Raw genomic sequence first — 26,540 nt, 5'->3', positions numbered from 1 at the left:
TAGTCCCAACTACTCGGGAGGCTGAAGCAAGAGAATCACTTGAATGATTTAATTTCAGGCCCTTGAGATAATGGAGAGGCTTTATCTCCAGAGGATTTGGAATCTTTGGCATCAGCATTAAGATTCGGGAATGTGGCATACTTCTTTAATTTTCATGTCCAACACATCTCTCCCTCATATCTGTGGACTCATAATTCTGAAATCCCATGTGGTCCTGTAAGATTGAATAGTAATTGTACCACACTACCTACCTAAATTGTTATTAATTAATCCATGTGAAATTGCTATGTAACACAATACAAATGTAAGATGATATTATTTGGAAGACAGAATGCTTGTCATACTGTGAAGAAGCATTAAGTCTTGTTGTTTGAATTCTTTAAAGAGAAAGAATGCCTTTGTCCTCAGAAATAAAGCACTTTTGATTTTGATTTCTTGTATTGTATTTTATGAACCTCCGACCACTGTCTCACTTCTGCCCTTCAGAGGGTGTATCTTTGTAGATTCAGGATGTGAACCGAGCCACTTCTTTTTAGTTTGTCATCTGTGAACTAGAGCAGTTGTTTGTAGGGAGTTACTGTCTGTGCAGTTGGGAGAATGCAGGCAATTACTGTCTGACAAAGAAGGAGCTATCTGACACATCTTCTAACTCCTGGGCTGTGTGTCCCACGAGTAAAATACCATTTTGCCTAGGCGATTCTATTTGTCTGTCATTTGCTATCAATCTATATTCCAAAAACACAGCTGCCCTGGTTGGAGCAACAGCTGAAGACTTTCCAAAAGTTCTGTTTCTCTGAGTGCTCTCAGGAAGGAGGAACTCTGATTCCATGTACTAGATCCAAAGTCCTTTTTTTTTTTTTTTTTTTTTTTTGAGACAGAGTATCACTCAGTTGTTCAGGCTGTAGTGCAGTGGCGTGATCTTAGCTCACTGCAACCTCTGCCTCCCGGGTTCAAACAGTTATTCTGCCTCAGCCTCCCGAGTAGCTGGGATTACAAGTGTGCACCACCACACCCAGCTAATTTTTGTATTTTTAGTAGAGACAGGGTTTCACCATGTAGGCCAGGCTGGTCTCGAACTCCTGACCTCAAGTGATCTGGCCACCTCGGCCTCCCAAAGTGCTGGGATTACAGGCATGAGCCACTGTGCCAGCTCTGTTATGTTTATCTTGCTTGTGTTAGACTAGATGGTCTTCACATTTATTGCTGTGCTCCTGGAGTTGGTGGGGGCTGTGGTGGGAGGCATGGAGGCAGCAAACTACTTTGACTGAATTTGTCTTGTCACGAGAAGCTTCTCTCTTGGATCTTGATGCTCCACCAAGGAAAAGAATTTAGAGATTCCCTAGAGGTTAGATTAACACCTCTGTTTTAAGAAGCAGTTTTTTCAGAGAATTAATACCTTTTCTTGGTATAGTTACATATAACTCTGTGAACTCTTTAGATTCAAATCTTCATTATAATGGAAGATTTGGATATGGTTTTAGAAGAGTTTAATTTTACTGGTATTTTGGAGGTGTTATACAGGAAAAGGCTTTGTAACTTGTAGCTTTTCCAAACAGTACCTACCATGACCAGTAAGAATGATGTTAATAGATATGGTGGTAGAGAAGGCTTTCTCCTAGGCGGCGGGCCTCATGAAAATAGATGCAGGCTGGGCGCGGTGGCTCACACCTGTAATCCCAGCACTTTGGAAGGCTGAGGCAGGTGGATCACCTGAGGTCAGGAGTTCAAGACCAACTTGGCCAACATGGTGAAACCCCGTCTCTACTAAAAATACAAAAATTAGCTGGGTGTGGTGGCAGGCACCTGTAATCCCAGCTACTCGGGAAGCTGAGGCAGGAGAATCATTTGAACCTGGGAGGCAGAGGTTGCAGTGAGCCAAGATCGTGCCACTGCACTCCAGCATGGGTGACAAAGCAAAACTCTATCTCAAAAAAAAAGAAAGAAAAGAAATCAATGCAGAGTGCTTTTAGTATACAAGAAACACTTGCTTCAGAGGACCAGCAGCACTTAGCTACTTTGAGAAAGTTGGCTTCTTTGAAGAAGGCATAGAGTGGGCAGAACAGGTCAATTACAAGTGTTTACCAAGTCTCAGGTCTTTACGACTATATAAACTATAAATCATTTTAATTTCCTTGAGTTCAGGAGCCAAACTAGTGTGGAGGGACAGGATAAAAATAAAACAATTTGTGAATATGACAATATATGATTGAGTGTTAACTGTGTGACACAGTTGAGTGTTAACTGTGTGACACAGTAAGTGTTGTAGGGCTTGAGGGAAGACAGCGTGGACAGGAGTGGTTGAAGAAGGCTTTCAAGGAGGCTTGAAAGATAGGTCAGATTTGGGTACAGAGAGCATAAATGCTTTTGGAAGTCAGGGATTCTGTTCTCGAATTTTACAGCAGAGTTTGGCAGTTTAAATGCTGTGATCACCCTGGGTAGGGAGTTAAGAGACCATGGTACTGTTAATTTTGGTTGGACACCCAAAGGGCTGAGTAACTTTATGGAATCTTTAGTCTCCTCATTTGAAAAATGAGGGACTCACTGCAAAATGAAGCACCTTGTAACTATAACATCCTTTGATTATTTAACAACTACATGCAGCTTGCCAGGGGGATATCACCCCCTATTGGAGAACCTGTGGTGCACATTGTCTTACAGACTTGGCAAAACATACCTCATGCTTCCAGCGATGAAGGAAAGTAGAATAGAATACCAGCCTGCCTTCATGAAACATGTATAATTTGGCATTTTTACAGATACTCTGAACAGTTCAATCAACTGCTTACAAGAGCAGAACAACAGAAAGTGGGAATTTTGATATTGAGGATTTTTTAGCTTTTTGTACTGTGATATAAAGTCTCAATGCTATTTATTGAATGCTTAGTCCAGAGCAAGTAAAGAGCGTCTTCTTGAGAATACTTACCATGATTTGTTTTAAAATTTTACTCTGTTGCCCTGCAAAAATAATAGCAATGGGAAACCCAGGAAGTTTATTAGTCAAACTTTATTAGTCAAGCAAACAGGACAACTTATATAGATCCTTGTGGCCTAATATAGCTTGTTCATTTCACCTTTGATTCAGGAAAAACTTAGTATACTCATCTGGTTTTCTTTATTAAATTTCTAGTACTTACAGAATAAACTCACATAGACTTGGATTCTAATGCCAACTGCACCAAGCTGTGATACTTTGGGCAAGTTATTTAATACCTCAGAGCCTTAGTTTCCTCATCTGCAAAACTTAAGGATAAAAATATTCACCTTACAGGGTTACGAGGATTAAATGAGATTACAAAATATACCACATTGTGAGCATATATCAATGGCTCTGATTCATTATACTACCTTTTTCATCCCCTTCCCTAATTTAGTCTCAGCCTAACTTTTGAGCCTTTTATTTGCTATTATCCCCTACCCTCCCCAAGCACAAGTGTGTGGCAGTTATGTGTGTACATGCACACATACCCTATAGTCTAGTTTCTAGCACACCAGACTACTTATGTCTAGACTATTCGTAGTTGCTAAACATGCCTGCACTTTACTCCCTCCGTGTTTTGGTTTACAGGTTCCCCTCAGCCTTGAATGCCCTCTCAAAAGTCCTGCCCAACTTGTGAGACCCAGCTCACCCACTTCCTGTTAAGCTTCACTTTGTCCTCCCAACTAGAACTGTAGTTAATGTGTATTTTTTGTTATAGAAGTTACTACATAAAGCCATATATTATGGTTATAACTTACTATGTAAGCTGTGAGAGCTTAAGATCATAACTTACCTTGGTACCTTGCACATAATAAGAACTCAGAAAAAAACGTTAAGGCCTTAAAATGTTTTAAAAAAATCAAGAAACTTTTTTACATTTGTTTTAAGCTGGTAATAAAAGTCTATTGTTATATATTCTTGCAATAAAGTTTTTTTTTCTTTATTATTATTACTACTTTGTAATAGAGATGGCGTCTTGCTGTGTTGCCCAGCCTGGTCTCCAGCAATCCACCTGCCTTGGCTTCCCAAAGTGCTGGTATTACTGGCATGAGCCACTGTGCCCAGCCTGCAGTGAAGGTTTTTTGTTTTTCATTTTTTTTTTTAAACCACTGACTACTACTACTTCTTCATTTATTTATTTTTTTTGAGACAGAGTCCACCCAGCCCAGGCTGGAGTGCAGCGGTGCCATCTCAGCTCACTGCAACCTCTGCCTCCCAGGTTCAAAGGATTCTCGTGCCTCAGCCTCCTGAGTAGCTGGGACTACAGGCATGCGCCACCATGCCCAGCTAATTTTTGTAATTTTAATAAAGACTGGGTTTCACCATGTTGGCCAGGCTGGTCTCAAACTCCTGGTCTCAAGTGATCCATCCGCTTCAGCCTCCCAAAGTGCTGAGATTACAGGTGTGAGCCACCACACCTGGCTAATTTTTTTCTTTTGTAAAAATAAACAGGCCAGGCGCAGTGGCTCACGCCTGTAATCCCAGCACTTTGGGAGGCCGAGGAGGGCGGATCATGAGGTCACGAGTTCGAGACCAGCCTGACCAACATGGTGAAACCCTGTCTCTACTAAAAATACAAAAATTAGCTGGGCGTGGTGGCACGTGCCTGTAATCCCAGCTACTTGGGAGGCTGAGGCAGGAGAATCTGGGTGACAGAGCAAGACTCCATCTCAAAAAGAATAAACAACAGAAATTTATTTCTCATAGTTCTGGAGTCTAGGAAGTTCAAGATCAGGGTGCCAGTGTGGTCAGGTTCTGGTGAGGGTCCTCTTCTGAATGCATACTGCCTCCTCACTGTGTTCTCACATGAAGGAAGGCGGAATTACTTTCCTTAATAGCATTTAATTGTTAAGTCCGTCAGATTTTGGTGGTTTGAAAAGATCTTTGTTCTTTGATTTCCTCCAAATATTATTTGGATTTCTAGGTTTAGATTCAACATAGAAATATATCCATGATTGTTGTTTTTTACTATTGAGTATCCATGGTGTACTAGGTGTTTGGAATGGCAAGCTAGATTTCAGTACTGTTTTAGTCTCTTGAGATTTCTTTAAGATTTCTAGATTTTAAATTAGTATCATGAGTGAAGGTAATTATTAGGCAAAAATGGCTTCTAGGAAATGAGACCAAAATGAGACCTTCATCCCACTAATGAAGGTCTGAAAATAATTTTCTGGATGAAAGATGGGATTCAATAGATTTTTTTTTTTTTTTTTTTTTTTGAGTCAGAGTCTCAGTTTGTCTCCCAGGATGGAGTATAGTGGCATGATCTTGGCTCACTGCAGCCTTGACCTCCCAGGCTCAAGTGATCCTCCTGCCTCAGCCTCTCGAAGTATTGGGATAACAGGTGTGAGCCACCACGCTTGGCCTCAGCAGAGATTTTGTTGAGGAAATAAAATCAACTTTGAAGATAGGAATTTGACTGTTTGGTTATGAATAGAGGTGTAGAGTCTGAAGTAGCACCTGTACTAGAAAAGGGGTTGGGAATTGAATGATTAACTAAACAATGTGGAATACTAGCTGTGTGGAATGCTATGCAGCAGTTAAGAAGAATAAGATGAATTGATAAGCACTGACATTTTTGGAAAGATCTTACTAAATGGAAAAAAGCTATAGAACAATGTGTGTAGTATGCCATTTATAAATATATTTTAAGTTATATTTTTCTGTGTACATTTACATACAAAAGCATAGTGTCTCAGAAGAAAAGGTGTGGAAAGATAATACATCAAGTTTATAAGCGTCTTTACCTCTGGAAAGCAATGTGGGAATTGAGGAACCATGAAGGTAGACTTTTGGTTTATATTCTCTTTGCTTCTAGATAGTTTAAATTTTTAGCCAAAGAATATATTTATGTGTTGGTTGTACAACTAAAAAATAAGTTTTATTACTGGAAAGGGATTGGGAACAGCTTGTGGGGGGCTGTAATCTACAAAAGCCATCTTCAGTACCAGGTTTAATTCCATCATTGTTTTTCGGGTTTTAGGTCTCTGGACTATTGTCCTTTAACAACAACAACAACAACAAAAAAAAAAGAAGCAAAGGCTGTGGGATTCAGTAGGCTTTAAAGTATTTTTTTTTTTAATATCATTTTCAGCTGGCAGAGGCACAGCCATAGTTTCACTTCCAGTTTCTTTTGCAAGTTTCTATTTAGGGAACTTTAAATAATTTATCTCTAAGAAGTATCGTGCCATTTCCTTTATACTGTCTCATTTAGGAAGCTCTGAGTGGGGAAGTATAGAGCAGGAGGGAAGATGTTAGACTAAGGTTCAGCTTGTATAGCTCCTGTATTTTTCTTGGGGAATTTTTTTTGTTCTGCAGCTCTATATGAGATCAATGAACAGATATATATTCTGGGTTAATGACAAAACCTGGCATTTGGCCATTCACTTAGGAAAGTTAGCTCTGTGCATTAACTATTGGTTAAATCTTACACCCAGAAGCTGTTCTGCAGTTACCAGTCACACCGTTAACTCTAGCCAACATTTTACAAACGCAAGAAAATGTGCATCTGGTGAGAGAAAACTGTAGGTGTATCATCGCAAGTCTATCACCATATTTTTATGGACCTTAAATATAAACTCAATTTTTACATCCCAATTTTAACAGCAGTTTGTTTTATTTTAAATAACTTTTGTTCATCACACATTTAGTGAAGAATAAGAAAACATAAAATAAATGCCTCCTATTCATCCCTTGTTAACTGCTGTTAACATTTCACAAAGAGAAAGAACAAGGACAATGAATTGAACAAAGGAGAGAAAAAAAAGTGGGCCATAGGGAATGTACAGTAAATAGGGAGTAAAGAAGCAGATATATAAACAGAATTATTAAGGCCAGGTGCAGTGGCTCACGCCTGTAATCCCAGCACTTTGGGAGGTCGAGGTGGATGGATCACCTGAGGTCAGGAGTTCAAGACCAGCCTGGCCAACGTGGTGAACTCTCATCTCTACTGAACATATAAAAATTAGCTGGGTGTGGTGGCACACACCTGTAATCCCAGCTACTCGGGAGGCTGAGGTGGGAGGATTTTTTTGAACCTGGGAGGCAGAGGTTGCAGTGAGCCAAGATCATACCACTGTACTCCAGCCTGGGCAACAGAGTGAGACTCCATCCTTAAAAAAAAAAAAAAAGAAACAGAAATTTTTTTTTTTTTTTTTTTTTTTGAGAATGGAGTCTCGCTCTGTCACCCATCCTGGAGTGCAGTGGCACAATCTCAGCTCACTGCAAGCTCCGCCTCCTGGGTTCACGCCATTCTCCTGCCGCAGCCTCCCGAGTAGCTGGGACTACAGGCGCCCGCCACCACGCCCAGCTAATTTTTTTTTTATTTTTAGTAGAGATGGGGTTTCACCGTGTTAGCCAGGATGGTCTCGATCTCCTGACCTCGTGTTCCACCCACCTCGGCCTCCCAAAGTGCTGGGATTACAGGTGTGAGCCACCGCACCCAGCCAGAAACAGAATTATTAAAGAATTCTCTATGTGGAAACTTTAAGAGCAACTGGTATGTAAAAGTTTTAAGATCTGGAAAGCTGGCCGGGCATGGTGGATCACGCCTGTAATCTCAGCACTTTGGGAGGCCAAGGCAGGTGGATCACGAGGTCAAGAGATCAAGACCATCCTGACCAACATGGTGAAACCCCATCTCGACTAAAAATACAAAAAATTAGCTGGGTGTGGTGGCGCACGCCTGTAGTCCCAGCTACTTAGGAGGCTGAGGCAGGAGAATCACTTGAACCCGGGAGGCAGAGGTTGCAGTGAGCCAAAACCACACCACTGCACTCTAGCCTGGCAAGAGTGAGACTCCATCTCCAAAAAAAAAAAAAAGATCTGGAAAGCTCTGGTGGTGTATCTCATTTTAAAGCAAAGCATAATCTAAGACTGATAAGAAAAAAACAATAATGACATCTTTGCTGGTGTGATAGATGCCTCTAGTTATTAGATACTCTTAAGAGTTTTCTTAGGGGTCTAACTTGACAGCAGAAGACAGTTAATTTCTTTCTCACACCCTTCATTCCTCAGCATACAGGGAATTCCTTGAAGATTTCTTTTGATAACTGGCTGTGTCATTCTAAAAGAAAAAAATACATAAAAAATTCAGTGCAGTTTTCTCACATCTGAGCTCTGATATTAAACCTTAAAGTTGTTGTAGGATTTATATGAACCCGAATTCTCTAATTGTGTATTTTGAATTATTACTTTAATGCTATAACAACACATGCTCACATTCCTATGTACTGTCAAAGGTTTAATGAATTTAGTGGTTTTTCTTCTAAAACCAGGTTTGACCTAATATGACTCCCACATTTATTGTATTAACAATAGTTTACTTCTTAGACATGAGTGGAAGTGCAAAGTAAAATGCTTTACTAAAGTCAAAAATCAGCTGGGCATGGTGGCTCACACTTGTAGTCCCAACACTTTGGGAGGCCAAGACGGACAGATTGCTTGAGCTTAGGAGTTCGAGACCAGCCTGGGCAACATGGCAAAACCCCATCTCTAGAAAAAGTATAAAAATTAGCTGGGTGTGGCAGTGCATGACTGTGGTCCCAGCTACTTGGGATGCTGAGGCAAGAGGATTGCCTGAGCCCAGGAGGTCGAGCCTGCAGTGAGCCAAGACTGTGCCACTGCACTCCAGCCTGGGCAACAGAGTAAAACCCTGTCTCAAAAAAAAAAGTAAAAAATCTTGAGACAATAGTATATCTTACTTTATAGCCTACGGTTATTATATTACTTCTAAGATTTTAGTCAAAATTAAAGTATCAAAAAAGGTCTGAAATGGAAAGATATAGTCTATAGGGAAAGAAAGAAGCCCAAATTTTAAAATATGTTACGATGATTGATAGGAGAGAATTTAAATCTGGTGAAACTTTAAAAAAGACTCCTCTGTTGCCTTCTTTATGTTCTTGACTGAAGCGATGTTTTCAGAGAGCTGAAAATATTCCATACTTTTCCAGATTGCAAAAGTTGAGAAGCTCAAACCATTAGAGGTAGAGCTGCGACGCCTAGAAGACCTTTCAGAATCTATTGTTAATGATTTTGCCTACATGAAGAAGAGAGAAGAGGAGATGCGTGATACCAACGGTGAGGGGGAAGGCGACTCTTACTTCTTAAGTGACCCATAAATGAGACAGTCTCCAAACTTTCAATTCTGGTGTACCCTTTTCTCAGTTTTGCCAAGGTGGGTATATGGAGGGGAAATTGCTTGCTTCGCTGTTGTTGCTGCTAAAGGTAAATGAGCCTTGTTAGATTTTCAAGAGAGTAGAAACTCCTACTGTGATAGGCAGGTGACAGCATCCTCAATTAGTCTATACCCACAGCAAACTGATAGCACCAATCTTTGTAATTTTCAACATTTATATATAGGATAATGAACTTTTATTTTTATTTATTTACTTATTTTTGAGATGGAGTCTCGCTCTGTCACTCAGGCTGGAGTACGGTGGTGCGATCTCGGCTCACTGCAACCTCCGCCTCCTGGGTTCAAGCAATTCTCCTGCCTTAGCCTCCCAAGTAGCTGGGACTATAGGCGCAAGCCACCATGCCTGGCTAATTTTTCGTATTTTTAGTAGAGACAGAGTTAGCCAGGATGGTCTCGATCTCCTGACTTCATGATCTGCCTGCCTCAGCCTCCCAGAGTGCTGGGATTACAAGCTGGGATTACACCATGCCCAGCCAGGATAATGAACTTAAAAAAAAAATTATCTGAAATCCTACTGTTAGACCTAGGGACAGAGTGAAGTTAATTAATTGCCTTTACCCGCCTCCCCTGCCATTGTTTAGCCAGCTGAGGAGGCTCACTTCATTATGTTTACAATGCTTTTGTTTTTTTTTTTAGAGTCAACAAACACTCGGGTCCTATACTTCAGCATCTTTTCAATGTTCTGTCTCATTGGACTAGCTACCTGGCAGGTCTTCTACCTGCGACGCTTCTTCAAGGCCAAGAAATTGATTGAGTAATGAATGAGGCATATTCTCCTCCCACCTTGTACCTCAGCCAGCAGAACATCGCTGGGACGTGCCTGGCCTAAGGCATCCTACCAACAGCACCATCAAGGCACGTTGGAGCTTTCTTGCCAGAACTGATCTCTTTTGGTGTGGGAGGACATGGGGTACCACCTACACCCAACAAGTCAATGAGGGACTTCTTTTTAATTTGGTAGGATTTTGACTGGTTTTGCAACAATAGGTCTATTATTAGAGTCACCTATGACAAAAAATAGGGGTTACCTAGATAATGCCAAAGTCAGCATTTGTCCTGGGTTCCCTTGTGTGATCTGTTTGGACTATGTTTTCTTTTCTTCTCCCACTTGCTCAGCAGCTTGGGCTTCCATTCTAGTTCTTTTACCAAGATTTTTGTGTGACCATGTTGACTTCATTTGGATTGCCCTCTTTCAATTTCCTTGTGAAAACACCCTTAACTTTCTCTTTACCCTTAGCTGAAATGTTTACGTAGCTTCTGGTGATATCTTTTCATGATTTTATGTCTCTTAAAATGGTGATGGATGTGACACCTCATAAAAGTGAGCTTTGAACTGTAGATAACTCTTAAAGAAAATGTCATTTTAGACAATTAAAATATTTGTGCTCAACTGCTTGAACTTTTTTCGTGTATGTGTATTTAATTCTATGCAATATTATCACATGTGTAGATTCATGTGACCACCATCACAAGAGACAGAACAGTTCTGTCACATGGATCCCTTGCACTGCCCTTTTACAGCCGCAGCCACATCCCTTTCTTATACCCTCACCCCAACCTGTGGCTACCACTGTTCTGTCCTCCATCTCTGTAATTTTGTCATTTCAAGAATGTTGTATGAATGGAATCATACAGAATGTAATCTTATGAGGCTGACCTTTTTTCATTCAGCATAATTCCCTTGAAATCCATCCAAGTTGTTGCATGTATGAATAGTTTCTTCCTTTTTTTCTTTTAAAAATGTTTTATATATTTAGGGGGTATAAGTACAGATTTCTTACATGCATATATTGCATCGTGGTGAAGTCTGGGCAGTTCCTTTTGATTGCTGAGTAGTATTCCATGGTATGGATGTACCACAGTTTGCTTAACCATTCACCCACTAAAGGACATAAGAGTTGTTTTCAGTTTTTTGCCCTAATAAAGCTGCTGTGAACATTCATGTACAGGTTTTTATGTGAACATACATTTTCATTTTCTGGGATAAATGCTCAAAAGGGCAACTGTTGGGTTGTATGGTAAACACATATATTTTTGTAAGAAACTATCCTACTCTTTTTCCAGAGTGGCTCTACTTTTTACATACAGCCACTCATACAATTCAGACAGCAATGTATGATTGATCCAGTTTCTTCACATCCTCACCAGCGTTTGGTATTACTACTATTTTTTATCTTAACCATTCACATAGATGTGTGTAATGATACCACATGGGGTTTTAATTTGCATTTCCAATGGCTAATGATGTTGAGTATCTTTTCGTGTGCTAATTTGCCATCTATATATCCTCTTCGGTGAAATGTCTTCTGTCTATTTTCTATTTGGGTCATTTGTTCTTTTTACTACTGAGTTTTGAGAGTTTTTTTATATATCCTAGATAAAATTCCTCTGTTAGATATGTGGTTGCTTGAATTTTTAACATAACTTCTACCAGGAAAAATAAGTAAAATTTCCAACCCTTGCATGGCCAGTCACTTACTTAATTCCTGTCCTTCAGTGTTCCATCTAGAGAATTAAGAGATATGATGTATAAAATAGACATTGAGGGCCATTAAGAGAGTAAATACTTAAAAATACATGTTATGAAAGCAATGCCAATAATCACTGTAGGAGTATGAGGTGCCTAAGGGCCAAAACTAATGTAAATAAGAGAAAATGTGGATATAAATGACCATTGTTTATAAACAGTTATGAAAAATGCTGTGACTTGAAATCTTTCCCACATCTCCCAAGAAAGTAGGTAGGAGTTTATCCTTTCTGTAATCTCTTTTTAACCCTGCTATTACAGGGCTTGTTTAATCACAGTGGCAAGAATTACATGTATCTTACAGTAAAGAAACAGAATACTGGAATTGTTAGAGAACCCTGATGTGTCGACCTGGATAAAGTACAAAGGTGGAAGAGGGAATGAGTTATGCTGTTAAAATCTCAGGCTATTCTGTTAATGTTCCTGCTACTATGAACCCAAACTTTTTTTTCCCCCCTTTTGACTCCTTGTGTCTTCCTCTCCTGTGGCATAAAAGTAGTTCTGTCGTTAACTTGTACAACATTGCCATCTGCTGTTGAGAATTGGTAGGTACTGCTTCTGAGAACCTGGCTGCAGATCCTTAGCATAGGCAGCAAATGTTGAGAAAGTCTATCTGTAGTATTACATATACTAAGTTACAGAGGATGCATCCAAGTAGAGAAAATAATATGTGGGTTAAGATACATCCTTAAACTTTTTTTTTGGGGGGGGGGTGGACAGAGTCTTGCTGCAACACCCAGGCTGGAGTGCAATGGCACTATCTCAGCTCGCTGCAACCTTCACCTCCTGGGTTCAAGCAATTCTCCTGCCTCAGCCTCCTGAGTAGCTGGGAATATAGGTGCACACCACCATGCCTGGCTAATTTTTGTATTTTCAATAGAAGCAGAGTTTCACCATATTGGCCAGGTTGGTCTCGAACTCCTGACCTCAAGTGATCTGCCTGCCTCAGCCTCCCAAAGTGCTGGGATTACACGCGTGAGCCACCATGCCCAGCCTCCATCTTTAAACTTTTAAATGTGAAGTTTCTATCATGTACCGTTAGCCTAACAAGATTTTCTTTCCTATTTCTGACTGGTGCCTTTCCCCTTTTTAGGAGCAACAAAAGCTACTCTCTTAGTTATGTTCTTCTGATGTGACAAAATGTCAAGAAGATAGGAGAAGAGAATATTTTATTTCGTTGATGCTTTTGTTCCCAAGTGTGACCCTAAACTTAAGCTTTGTAGGAGTTGGCATTCTTTCATGTCCCTTCCCTTTACTCATGCTGAAACTATCAACTGGGACATTTTGTGCTTTTGGTTTAGAAGTTAATTGATATTATACTTTGGTTTTATCTAAAAAGTAAAAGTATTTGCCTTTGACAAAAGACTGATACAAGAGCAAATAAGCTTTAAAATTGGGTGTTATGTGCTTTCCTCCATTTTTGAGCATATTATCCAAAATGGTCTGTATAATATAAATGAGAATGATGCAGTTTAAGTAAGCCTTGTTATACCATTGTCATGGACCCCTGTCATAAAGCCATTTCTTGGTTTGTTTGGGAAAGAGGCATATGGGATTTATACAGATTCACTTGTAAATGTTGGATTGGGGATTTTTGTGTAAATTTTCTCAAATAAAGGCTAGCAGAAACCATTTTAGGTGTACTGTTACTCTTGAGTACTTCTATGTCTGGATTGGTGATAATTCTTCCATATTTCTCTATTTTAAATTATGGCAAATTATACCTGATGAATTAGAGAAAAAATATTGTTATTCTTCAGTTACTGCAGATCGATAGTTTATATGAGCTAGTAAAAGATTATCATATTTTGTATGTAATATATGTAAATTATATATATATATGAAATTAAGAATCCTTAATTATGCATCCTCAGACCAAATATGGTTCTGTAAGCTAGGCATTTTATTCTCTTTATCTTCTCTCTTTTGGAAACTGTTACTATTAGGTTCGCGCAAAAGTAATTGTGGTTTTTGCAATTAAAATTGCAACTACGTAGAATCACTCCTACAGAGAGCCATCTCCCTTGCCTTTCATTCCTAAAAGACCCATCCCCCAACCCCCGGTATATGAACCCTCAGGACTCACTTTTTAGGCCTATCATATCCAATGCAAAACCCCACTCCAGGAGGTAAACGTCTTTTCTCCTCTCCTTTCACTTACAGTTGAACATTTTTCACAAAGCTACTTTCCAAGAGCCAATATGAAGTGCTTTGCACACTCACTGGCTGGCCTCTTATTTATCCTATCTCCATTCTCCCTCAAATAAATTTTATTATGAATCCATAGTGTGTAAAGTAGTGGTTCCCATTATTGGGGTATAATTTTTTTTTCTTTCCTTTTTTTTTTTTTTTTTTGAGATGGAGTTTCACTCTTGTTGCCCAGGCTGGAGTACAATGGCGTGATCTTGGCTCACCACAACCTCCGCCTTCCGGGTTCAAGCAATTCTCCTGCCTCAGCCTCCCAAGTAGCTGGGATTACAGGCATGTACCAGCACGCCCAGCTAATTTTGTATTTTTAGTAGAGATGGAGTTTCATTATGTTGGCCAGGCTGGTCTCAAACTCCCGACCTCGTGATCCACCCACCTCAGCCTCCCAAAGTGCTGGGATTACAGGCGTGAGCCACCGTGCCCGGCCCAATACATGCTTTATAAATCATTTATTCAGTCTGCTGCAGTGGTGTCTCATAAAATGTTGAGCTGTATGTATAATTTTAAATTTTCTAGTATCACATTAAAGAAGTAAAAAACAGGTAAAATTTGCCGATTCTCCAGCCTTCCGAGTAGCTGGGATTACAGGCACACGCCACCATGCCCAGGTAATTTTTGTATTTTTAGTAGAGATGGGGTTTCACCATGTTGGCCAGGATGGTCTCAATCTCCTGACCTCGTGGTCTGCTCACCTTGGCCTCCCAAAGTGCTGGAATTATAGGCATGAGCCACTGTGCCCAGCCGAATATTATTTTTAGTAGTGTATTTAACCTAATATACCCAAAATATTATTTCAACATATAGTTAATATAAAAATGGTTAATGAGATGTTTTGCATTCCATTTCTCATATAAAATCTTGAAAATCCAGTGTGCATTTCAAGCTATACCACATCTATAGCTTAAAATTAGACTAGCCACAATTCAAATGTTGAGTAGCTATATGTAGCTAATGGCTACTGTGGCAGACAGTGAAGGATATAATCTTGGGTTGGTCTTTGGTAGATTCTTTCATCTTGACAGTAACTCTATGGCCCCTGGGAATTTGCCATTCACAAATTGGAAACTAATGCAAAATAGCATTCTAACCATTCACTTGTTAAAGTACAATGTGGAAATAGTTTGGTTTCAACCAAAGGCGCTTTAAAATTTTACACCTTGGCCAGGTGCAGTGGCTCACACCTGTAATCCCAACACTTTAGCAGGCCAATCACTTGAGGTCAGGAGTTTGAGACCAGCCTGGCCAACATGGCAGAATGCCCTCTCTACTAAAAATACAAAAATTAGCTGGGCATGGTGGCGGACGCTTGTAATCCCAGCTACTCAGGAGACTGAGGCATGAGAATCACTTGAACTTGGGAGGTGGAGGCTGCAGTGTGCTGAGATCATGCCACTGCACTCCAGCCTGGGTGACAGAGTGAGACTGTCTCCAAAAAAAAAAAAAAGTTATACCATTAGAGTAAATGTTGACTATTTTTGAACTTATAAATATTCAAAGGTAAGACAATTAGTTTCAGTTATATCCAATATAATGAAGAATTCAGCAAGAATGTCTCTGCTCTATAATAGGACATGTTTCTTCTAGGCTTGTAGTATCTATGCATTATCATTAGAACAATTCAGTTTCAGGCCAACCACGTTATAGAAAACTAGTTCCTCGTTGCAAAGGTGCCAGAAAAAAATGAATTTTTAAGCTTAGGCTGAAATCTATTCAGCCTCTTTGAAAGTCAGCATTCCCAATTTTAAGTAATTGGTTTTTTCCCATTCAACTGAGAAACAATTTATTGAGCATCTTTTCTGTTTAACAGAGTTAATCGAGAATAACAGAATTAACAGTTAATAGAATTAACAGATTTAAGCCAAACTAAACTCGGAGTTTATCTAGATAAACAAGAGGCAATACCTATCCTCAAAGTGCCTTCTAATTAATAGGAGGATGTAGATGGAATGGCCTCTACCTGAAATGATCTCTCTACTTTGTTTAGACTTAACATTTTGTATATTCCTGCACTCACACAGCAAGTTTGGCTTGGACAGATGCCACTCCTAAATGCCTCTCTAGAATCTTGCACTTTAATAGCCCTTATAGAAACTGTTTTAATTGCCTGGTGGTTTTCTGTTACATGTAAGCTCTCTTAAAGTAGGAACTTTTCACAAATCGATATGACACAATTTATTTTTATGTATTTATTTGAGACAGGTTCTCACTCTGTTGCCCAGGCTCGAGTGCAGTGGCATGATCTTGGCTCACCGCAACCTCCGCCTCCCCAGTTCAAGCAATTCTTGTGCCTCAGTGTCCCAAGTAGCTGGGATTACAGGTGTGTGCACACCCGGCTAATTTTTGTATTGTTAGTGGACACGGGTTTTCACCATGTTGGCCAGGCTGAACTCGAACTCCAGGCTTCAAGTGATCGGCCCTCCCAAAGTGCTGGGATTACAAGTGTGAGCCACCACGCCCGGCTAGGCACATGGCTTTCTCTTAGCCCCATCACATCCTGCTTTTTCAGGTTGCTGGGTTCAACTTCCCAGCTCCCTCTTACTAGGTCTGTCACATTAAGCAGGTTACTTAGGTACCTCTGTTTCTGTAAAATGGGAATGTTAGGATAATACATAATACATAGGATAATACATAATAATGTGAGATAATACGTAAAAAACCTTTAGCATAGTACCCAGAACATAACACTCAATAAATGTTAGCTGTTATGTCTGTGACGTAGACCACATTCTCACAACAAAACAAGCTTGGAGATGAGAAGTTGCCCAAGGTCACATAATTGCCCAAGGTCACATAACTGATGGAACACATATTGTTCACCGTATTGCTGTTTTCCTACTTGACGGTAGGGAGAACGTTATTGCAGATTTCCTGTTCCCAAACAGTGTGTGGCACCAAGTGCTCAAAGAATGTTTCATGATATCATATGGTCAAATATCTGGAAAAACACATAGAATAAATTGAATCTGGAAGAAGAGACGGGGGAGAAGGAAAGTGTCAGGAGAGTTGACTTAAAATATTTTTGGAGTTGTGTAGAAGAGGGAGGGACTTAGGATGGCCCTGGGAGAAAGAACTCGGCCCAGGGACCGAGATGACCGGAGGCAGACATTTAGGCTGTCTATATACATACATACATACATATATATATATATATATATATTTTTTTTTTTTTTTTTTTTTTTTTCTTTTTGAGACAAAGTCTCGCTCTGTCATCCAGGCTGGAGTGTAGTGGCGCGATCTCGGCTCACTGCAACCTCCTCCTTCCGGGTTCAAGTGATTCACCTGCCTCAGCCTCTGGAGTAGCTGGGATTACAGATGCCCGCCACCACGTCTAGCTAATTTTTGTATTTTATAGAAACGGGGTTTCACCAGTTGGCCAGGCTGGTCTCAAACGCCTGACCTCAGGTGATGCGCCCGCCTCGGCTTCCTAACATGCTGAGATTACAGGCGTGAGCCACCTTGCCCGGCCATATAATCTTTACTATACTATCTCTCTAAAAAAGAATGCTGTCCAACGTTGGAATGGGGAAGAAGGTGTACACTGGGAATGCTTCCCCAATCACCCTCCTGTCACAGACCTGACGTCAAGATGAGACTGGACGACCTCTGGACCTCCAAGTTGTATGAGTCCGGACCGGGGAGGCAGAGAAGGGTCAATAGACCCGAGAGGCCGTACCGTCAGTGATGCCCTTGTTCCCGTGGGAGCCCTTCGGTTCCACGCGGTTCCCACCACGCGCCCGCCAACCCCAGCCCGAGGCCTCACTTTGCAGGCCTTCCCCGAACGCGGGAAGCCCTGGCCGCTAGACTAGCCAAGCGCGCAAGCAAAGGCGGAGGAAACTCAGCCAGGCCGGAAACACAGAGAACTGTTTCCGGGTCGGGGGGCAGGAGCCACCATGGAGCTTCGCGGGGTTGCTGGGCTGACGGATCCGCGGGCCGGCATCTGAAGCGAGCGGGACGCAGCGCGGCCAGGGCCTCCGGGCATACGCAGGCTGGTCCCCAAGGCCCGCGGCCGCCGCCATGTCGGTGCTGGGCGAGTACGAGCGACACTGCGATTCCATCAACTCGGACTTTGGGAGCGAGTCCGGGGGTTGCGGGGACTCGAGTCCGGGGCCTAGCGCCAGTCAGGGGCCGCGAGCCGGCGGCGGCGCGGCGGAGCAGGAGGAGCTGCACTACATCCCCATCCGCGTCCTGGGTCGCGGCGCCTTCGGGGAAGCCACGCTGTACCGCCGCACCGAGGTAGCGGCCCTCGGCACCGGCCGCCCTGTCTGGCGCTGTCGGGTCGCCCCGAGTCCCTCCTTCTCGGCCCCGCTTTCCCAGCGTCGTGAGCTTAGTGCTTTAGGCGCCCACAGGGTATATGTCTTAGGGCCTTCACCACTCTTCCCACTCAGCGGCACTAGGAATTGGCTAGATCATTGGTTTGACTAGTCATTTTTGATTGTCCTAAGTCACCTAACCGTCTCTTGAGCTTTAGTTTCCCCATCTGTAAAATGGGCTTACTGATAATACCTTGAAATCATGTTTTTCTTTTTTTTTTTAAGATTATCTTGAGAATCAAACGAAGGCTCTTGTTCTGTAAATTAAAGTGGTATACGAATGTGAGGTATTGCCAAAACTTCCTTCCTCTCATGCTGTATATATAGTTCTCCAAGGTTGGGGTGAGGAGGGGGGGCATAGCTTCAAAATCCCCACACCCGTGGCAACTCCGTTATTTTTGTCATTATCTTTAAGTTCAGCAGTGATCACTTAGTTGGAAGCTTTTCTTGAAGCTCATTGGGAAGATCTTTGTGTGTTGGTTCTTTATCAGTGTTTATCCTGCAGGGTTTATGCATGGGAAATACTTTGTTGGTATATTCTAAGCCATTAGTTCTTAATTTGGGGGGCACAAGGACCCCTTTGATAACCTAAGCAAAGTAATCTTACCCCCTCCATCAACACATTTGCACATATGCACATCCTTTGGAGAGATCCATGGATCACGGAATCCCAAGTTAATATATACTAGTGTAAAACCCTGCAGTGATTATTCTACTTCCAAAAACTAACGATACACTGGATTTGATCATAAAATCTTACTTTAGGGTAAACATTTAATGAGAACTTGCTGGGGTTGCTGAAGGTGATTCATCCGTCAGAAATCCATTTGCAGTTCTGATGTGTGTTCCAAGCCAGCATACTTTTAAGGCTGAAAGATGGAGAAGGAGAGAAGTGGTTGCAAGAGAATATTTTTAAGTGTTCTTTTTTATCCTGATGCCACGTTAATGTATGATGTTAGAGTTAGTTATTCTTAGTAGTCTGTTTTCTTTTTTGCACTCAAAATGAGAAAGAGGAGATAAGGATTGTTATTTCTATATTTTAGTTAGAGAAACTAAAACAGTATACTTAAGTGACTTGCTCACTTAAGTTATAAGTAAATCTTGGACTAGAACTGAAGTCTCACATCTTGCCCATTGCCTTTTTATTATTATCCTTTTGAACTTGATTACTGGGTTGGTTTTGAGTTAAATTTGATTACACTTCCCAAAAATTGCATAGCGTTATCCATATCACCAAATATTTATTAGATCTGTGAATTCACAAAAGTTCAGAAGCACTCTTTTTCTCTAGAAGCTTATATTTCAGTAGGAAAATAAGTTGACCATTGTTAGTAAACAAATAGCATTAAGTTGCATATGTAGAGATATGAAAAGAATGGACAAATATCATTTCAGTGTATGGGGTCTAAAAATTAAAGACATGGTTACAGTAAAAGATTAATCAGAGTCTTTTCAAAAACACTGTAAAGGCTTGGCAGAGGCATTCAAAAGGATGGAGAGGGTTACATAGGTGGAGATGCTCCTGGGCTAGGAAGCAGGGTCAGCAAAGAATGAGGCGAGGCACAGTGGCTCATGCCTATAATCCCAACACCTGGGAGGCCAAGGTGGTCGGGTCGCTTGAGGCCAGGAGTTCTAGACCAGCCTGGGCAACACAGTGATACCCCATCTCTTAAAAAAAAAAAAAAAAAAATTTTAGCTGAGTGTGGCAGTGCGTGCCTGTAGTCCCAACTACTGGGGAAGCTGAGGTGGGAGGATTGCTTCAGCCCAGGAGTTCAAAGCTGAAGTGAGCTATGACTGCACTCTAGTTTGGGCAACAGAGTGAGACCCTATCTCTGAAAAAAAAAAAAAAAAGATAGTAGACATCAGGAGCTACAGGATACATAAAAGTATGAGAGGAGATTATAGAGTTGCAAAAGGGGGCATGACTTTTCTTATCCAGAAAGGGTAGGTGAAAATCACTAGGGAAGTCTAAATTTATAAAACTAGAGGCAAGTTTAGTATTTTCATTTTAGAAGCTGTGACCAGCTATAGATAATTGCTCCCCAGTTCTCTGCTTCTCCAGTATTTTTGCCCTGCCATAATCACCATCATGATTAGCAGTCTGTCATAGTATCCTCAATAGAATCTTTTTGAGATCTATCCCCAGCCCATATTTTTACCTGGAACTGACATCATGCAAATTAAGTGTGACAACAACGTTTTAATGCTTTACTTCCTCTGTCCTGCAATAAATTATAATGCTAAATTGTACACATAACCTTTAAAGTCTGTTAAAAGGAAAAAATAAGAGGAGTCAGTCTCTGCCCCTCTAGGAAGTTTTCCTTCTGGGCTTACAGATCTAGGTGTGGATTCATTTGCTGCCAGGCAAGAGGAAAAGCACGATACCTCTGTTACTGTGTTTAGGATGACTCACTGGTTGTGTGGAAGGAAGTCGATTTGACCCGGCTGTCTGAGAAGGAACGTCGTGATGCCTTGAATGAGATTGTTATTCTGGCACTGCTGCAGCACGACAACATTATTGCCTACTACAATCACTTCATGGACAATACCACCCTGCTGATTGAGCTGGAATATTGTAATGGTAAGATAGAGTTCAGTGGGACTTTCTCCAGCAAGACTTTCTTAGACTCATAATTACCTTGAGGAGAAGAATATAAGAAGAGACATATACAGTGATAAAACTTTAAATGAATTTCTAGAGTTTAAGAGAAACTTTTCAGGCCTTGGAGAATTTTTGAAGTGGTGTACGAAATAAGGAGAGGGATTTTCCCTTGCATACCCAAATTTTCTCTTGTGATTACAGTTCCATTTTCAAACTATCTTTTCTTCGGTTGAATTTTACATTTATTTTTCAAGGTTTTTCTTTATGAAATGACATTAGTTAACCAGAGTGTGGCTTGGCAGCACTTGATACAGTATTTAATAAGATCTTATAGGTGATATTTATTTATATTGTCTTCAGCTAAAGCTATCCTATTGAAAAGTGGTCCAAAGATCATAACTGAGTGAAAGTAATATATGGTAAAGCATGGCCCTGTTTATCTGGTCCCTGATTTCTCCAGATCATTTTGCTTGTAAGATAGCAATATAGCCTAGTTGTTAAGAAAATAGACTCTAAAACCAAGTTTCTCTACTTTCTAGCTCTATAACCTTGGCAAGAAACTTAACTTCTCTGTGCCTCAGTTTCCTCATTTTTTTATTATTATTATTATTATTATTATTATTATTATTATTATTATTATTATTTTTGAGATGGAGTTTTACTCTTGTTGCCCAGGCTGGAGTGCAATGGTGCCGTCTTGGCTCACCACAACCTCCGCCTCCTGGGTTCAAGCGATTCTCCTGCCTCAGCTTCCCAAGTAGCTGGGATTACAGGCATGCACCACCACGCCCAGCTAATTTTTGTATTTTTAGTAGAGACAGGGTTTTGCCACGTTGGCCAGACTGGTCTCAAACTCCTGACCTTAGGTGATCCGCTCACCTCCGCCTCCCAGAGTGCTGGGATTACAGGCTTAAGCCACCATGCCCAGCAGTTTCCTCATTTTAAAATGAGTTTGTTGGCCAGGGACAGTGCACACCTGTAATCCCAGCACTTTGGGAAGCCAAGACAAGCAGATCACTTGAGCATAGGAGTTTGAGGAAAGCCTAGGCAACATAGTGAAACCCTGTCACTACCAAAAATACAAAAAATTAGCTGGGTGGTGTGCACCTGTAGTCACAGCTACTTGGGAGGCTGAGGAGGGAGGATGGCTTGAGACTGGGAGGCAGAGGTTGCAGTGAGCTCGTGAGCTCAGACCACTGCACTCCAGCCTGGGCGATGGAGCCAGACCCTGTCTCAAAAAAAAAAAAAAAAAAAAAAAAAAGCTGGGCGTGGTGGCTCACGCCTGTAATCCCAACACTTTGGGAGGCTGAGGTGGGTGGATCACAAGGTCAGGAGATCGAGACCATCCTGGCCAACATGGTTAAACCCAGTCTCTACTAAAAATAACAAAAATTAGCTGTGCATGGTGGCGTGTGCCTGTAATCCCAGCTACTCGGGAGGCTGAGGCAGGAGAATCGCTTGAACCAGGGAGTTGGAGGTTGCAGTGAGTGGAGATCATGCCACTGCAGCCTGGTGACAGAGCGAGACTCCATCTCAAAAAAAAAAAGTTTGTTGATAACAGTACCTACTTTCTAGGATTGTTGTATTACATGCATAGTGCTTGGTAGGTAGAAAGTGTTTGCTACATACTGTACTAGCTGTTAATCATCTTATTGCACAGGAGAACCTCCAAAGCCCTTTTCTGAACTGCATGCTAAAGAGGTCCCAGCATATTCATCACTTATGACTTCCTTGTGTAAACTCTTGTATATTATGATCATTGGTGATCAATGCCATATACAAGATTCTGTTAAAAATTTTCGAAGTAGCAGAAGCCCTAGGTAGTTAACTTCTTTTGTGATTAGGAAGAACTGGAACAAATGATACATTTATTGAAACTGAGTTATTAAGTTGCAGGGGAAAAGAAGTTGTAAAAACTTACCCAGGGCTAAAGTGTAAGTTATAGTTGCAGGTGGGATGTAAGATGAACCATGATTACTTGCAGTCTGTATTACTTGGTAAAGGAAAGAGAGAAGTAAATTCACACTTATTCCACAGGAAGGAATTAGTAAAGAGAGTAATGATAGGAAACAGTCTAGGGGTAGACCCTAAATTTTGGGAAATTTTTCAGTGTGAAGTAGAAAATTTGTCAATATATACCCTATAAATACAAAACATTGCATCACAGGTGTAATCCAATTTTTTTCTTTTTTTCCTGAGATAGACTCTCACTGTCACCCAGCCTGGAGTGCAGTGGCGCGATCTCAGCTCACTGCAACCTCCGCCTCCCAGGCTCAGGCGATCCTCCCATGCTCAGGCGACCCTCCCACCTTAGCCTCCTGATTAGCTGGGACCACAGGCACGTGCCCCAACAGCCGGCTAACTTTTTGTATTTTTGGTAGAGACAAGGGTTTTGCCGTGTTGCCCAGGCTGGTCTTAAATTCCCAAACCCAAATGATTCGCCCACCTCAGCCTCCCAAAGTGCTGGGATTATAGGCGTGAGCCAATGTGCCCAGCCTAATCCAAATGTTATAGTAGTCACAACTGGGAGAGTTGTTACAAAAATATTGTAGAGTCCTTAAAGGAGAGTTCTAGAAAAGAAATCTGATTTTGAATATACTTCACTTGTTGGGAACAACAAGAATGGTCTTTACTCACATCTTTTCTAAAAATGTCTTTTTTTAAATTAAGCCTCTTGTGTTAGAGAGGGAGATCTTTGAAGAATATTTCTGATGCGGTCCTTGAGAGATGGGAAGAGTTTTGTGCCCATGTGAAAAGTCAAAAGAAGTAGTTGCCTATGGAGAGAAAGCAGAATCCTTCATTTCCTTGTGTCACCTAAAAAACCCTGTTACAGGAGCCAAGCTTTGATCTGTATTAAGCAATTCAAATCTGTGTCTTGTTTAATTGCAGGAGGGAACCTGTATGACAAAATCCTTCGTCAGAAGGACAAGTTGTTTGAGGAAGAGGTAATTCATATTTCTGTGGAAGGAAGTTAGAATTGTAGTGTTGTAATTCTTGCATTCTAGTTCTGTATTTACTCTTCCAATAGTGAAGAGTGTTTTTTTCCTTTTGTTCAGACTCCTTCCAGGCTCTGATATTCATGAGAAAGGAAACCTCTAACAAGGAAGCTGTCTATAGCTGCTTCCTAAACGTTTTACCTCCACATCATGATTCTCTGTGAGCTTTCTTTCCTGGTTCTATTACTGCATACTGGTATGCCCAGTTTTCTATAACTTTGCATTCTTCCTGAATTTTTCCACATATCTGCTTTACCATACTATATATTATAATGACATTGGAACTATTTTATGAGGAACCTGTTTTTTGTGTTTTTTTACCCCTTCACTTTTCTTTGCCTACTCAACCTGCAAGGAAGAGATGTCAAGTCATGTTGAATCATAACTTCTGGTTGCAGTTTTCTTTGTTTTGTTTGTTTGTGTGTGTGTGTGTATTTACTTAAATGGAGCTTTTTGTTTCTAATCCAAATATTTATTTTTTCTCTGCAGATGGTGGTGTGGTACCTATTTCAGATTGTTTCAGCAGTGAGCTGCATCCATAAAGCTGGAATCCTTCATAGGTAAGAAGTAAAAAAATTTATGGATGGATTCTTCCCTACCAATTCAGCCTCTACCCTGGATACCCCCCCAACAACACTTTTATTTTCTTGGTTAAGCAGCCAAGAGTTTTTCCATTGATATCACTAGGAAGGGAAAGTAATGAGGAATATTTTTTTCACTCCCTGAGGTTAAACCATGTTTATGATCTAGGAAGAGTCTCCTCAGTAGCCAAGTACTACTTAAGTCATTTTACAGACAAAAATTTTAGAGTTCAGTTTGTTAATTCATCAGTTAAAGCCTAGAAGGGCACTATGAGAAGTAGTATTTGGTAAGAATTCACAGCAATAATAATTGGCAATTCTTTTTAATTCTATAATTAAGCTCTTTTAATTTAAATAAAAGCCTCTTCACTCTGTACATTTAATTGTACAAATTTACCAGATCTTTAAAAACAAGCATGTTTCCATTCATTTCTAGCTATAGAAGAGAAGCATCTCAATAACATTTTCACATCATTATGCCCTTCTTAAGTGAGTCATTAACTGGTGCCAGAGATTAATTATAATACACTAAGATTTCTTTTTTTATTGGTTTGTTCATTCAGTTAACATATATTTCTTGATAGCTATTAAATGGCTTCTGTTGCATGTTGTTATTTTCTTTTTAAAAGTAACAAAGTATATTGTTCTGGTTTATTCGCATCTTTCAATAAAGGAAGCCATAGTGAACCAGGCACAGTTCATTTTGTTTTACATATGGTCAATTTATCTTTAGAAAAATAGCCTGTGATTTTATTTAGATGACTAAATGGCCTAATCATATCACTGCAGGGACATGTAGGCCTCTTCTCTTGCCTTAACAGATTATTTGAAACTTTGACACCAACCAAGTTTGTTAAAGTTGCCTTGATATCACTTAATTCAAGGCATAAGTGATAGTTGAAGAGGTGTGGTATCTTATGGGAATTAGGGTTACCTAGAGCACCATTTTCCTCATCTGACCCTCTCAACTTTTCCTAATAGCTTCAGTAGTATGGGAGATATTTCTATGCTGTGAAGCCCTAGAGGATGAAGTTAATTCTCTGCCTTCACTCCTTTAAAGTCCCCGCTTCAGTGTTAAATAGCATGTGAAAGTGATGACCACTGTGGGATGTTTAGGATATCCTAAATGAGCAATGGTAACACTCTTTTTTTGTTTTATTTTGTTTTAGTTTTTGAGACAGGGTCTCACCCTGTTGCCCAGGCTGGAATGTAGTGGTGCAATCGTGACTCACTGCAGCCTCAGCCTCCTGGGCTCAACTGATTCTCGGTGCTTTAGCCTCCCGAGAAGCTAGGACTACAAGTGTATGCCACCACTCCTGACTAATTTATTTTTTGTAGAGATGGGGTCTCACCATGTTGCCCAGGCTGGTGTAGAACTCCTGGCCTCAAGCAGTACTCCTGCCTTGCCCTACCAAAGTGCTGAGATTACAGATGTGAGCCACTGCACCCGGCCCACACTCATTTTTATTCTGTAATAATCCTGGGCAAGGCGGGGGATGAAATAAAACAATTATCTGTGTGAACTTAATTTGCAGCATCTTTTTTTTTCAGAGATATAAAGACATTAAATATTTTTCTGACCAAGGCAAACCTGATAAAACTTGGAGATTATGGCCTAGCGAAGAAACTTAATTCTGAGTATTCCATGGCTGAGACGGTATGTGTTGCCCTTGTCTTAATTTTTATTTTCTTTTCTAGCACTGTGAAATATAACTATACTCCCTAAATCTTGCATACTTTTCTCAATATTCTTGCAAGTTCTCCATACTTTTAATGCATGTCTTCAGAAGTCTTTTTCCTGGGCCCACTAGCAGGCATTTAAGTCATTGCCCACGTTACAGCTCTGACCTCATAGCCTTTTTCCAACACTGATTAGGGACTTATCTAAAAGCAGCAAAATGCTTTACTGTTTTGTCCAGGTTAGGATCTTTAGTAAATTTCACTTTATCTCTTATTTAATGTTTGAGCTCAAGGTGTTAGACATCTCTTTGTTTTTCCTTTGAATGCTTCTGGTTCAAAGAGAACCCTATATTTCAAGTGAAGGCTGATGCTCAGAGAACAATCCATTCTTTAATATTATACACAGTCTGAACTGCAGAGGGGTCCCCTCTCACATGATTTTGAGAAAGATCATTGGTAAAGA

General features: G+C 40.7%; 2 protein-coding genes and 1 long non-coding RNA gene across 5 annotated transcripts in view; 2 read left to right on the top strand and 1 right to left on the bottom strand.

The window, feature by feature from the left end:
• Positions 1-13,332, top strand: part of TMED10 (transmembrane p24 trafficking protein 10) — a 45,262-nt gene extending 31,930 nt beyond the window's left edge. The window contains exons 4-5 of the mRNA XM_003824179.5: positions 8,929-9,055; positions 9,810-13,332. Coding sequence (XP_003824227.1) covers positions 8,929-9,055; positions 9,810-9,931 — 249 coding nt within the window. The 3' untranslated portion in view covers positions 9,932-13,332. The remainder of the gene's footprint in view (positions 1-8,928; positions 9,056-9,809) is intronic.
• LOC129393838 (uncharacterized) lies at positions 12,829-17,595 on the bottom strand. The gene is made up of 2 exons (XR_008620929.1): positions 17,484-17,595; positions 12,829-16,843 (listed from the first exon to the last, which is right to left on the bottom strand). It is a non-coding gene; the product is annotated as an uncharacterized LOC129393838 (long non-coding RNA).
• NEK9 (NIMA related kinase 9) overlaps positions 17,102-26,540 on the top strand; it is a 45,678-nt gene continuing 36,239 nt past the window's right edge. For 2 of the 3 annotated variants that reach the window (XM_003824178.5, XM_008977921.4), the window contains exons 1-5: positions 17,102-18,141; positions 20,622-20,799; positions 23,710-23,765; positions 24,306-24,376; positions 25,949-26,054. In XM_003824178.5, coding sequence (XP_003824226.1) covers positions 17,923-18,141; positions 20,622-20,799; positions 23,710-23,765; positions 24,306-24,376; positions 25,949-26,054 — 630 coding nt within the window. In that variant the 5' untranslated portion in view covers positions 17,102-17,922. Of the gene's footprint in view, positions 18,142-20,621; positions 20,800-23,709; positions 23,766-24,305; positions 24,377-25,948; positions 26,055-26,540 lie in introns of those variants that run through there. The other variant, XM_034937868.2, reaches the window with a different exon arrangement.

Source organism: Pan paniscus, chromosome 15, assembly GCF_029289425.2.
Source record: "Pan paniscus chromosome 15, NHGRI_mPanPan1-v2.0_pri, whole genome shotgun sequence".
NCBI classification, from domain to species: Eukaryota; Metazoa; Chordata; class Mammalia; order Primates; family Hominidae; genus Pan; species Pan paniscus.
This window is presented reverse-complemented; position numbering and strand designations above follow the sequence as displayed.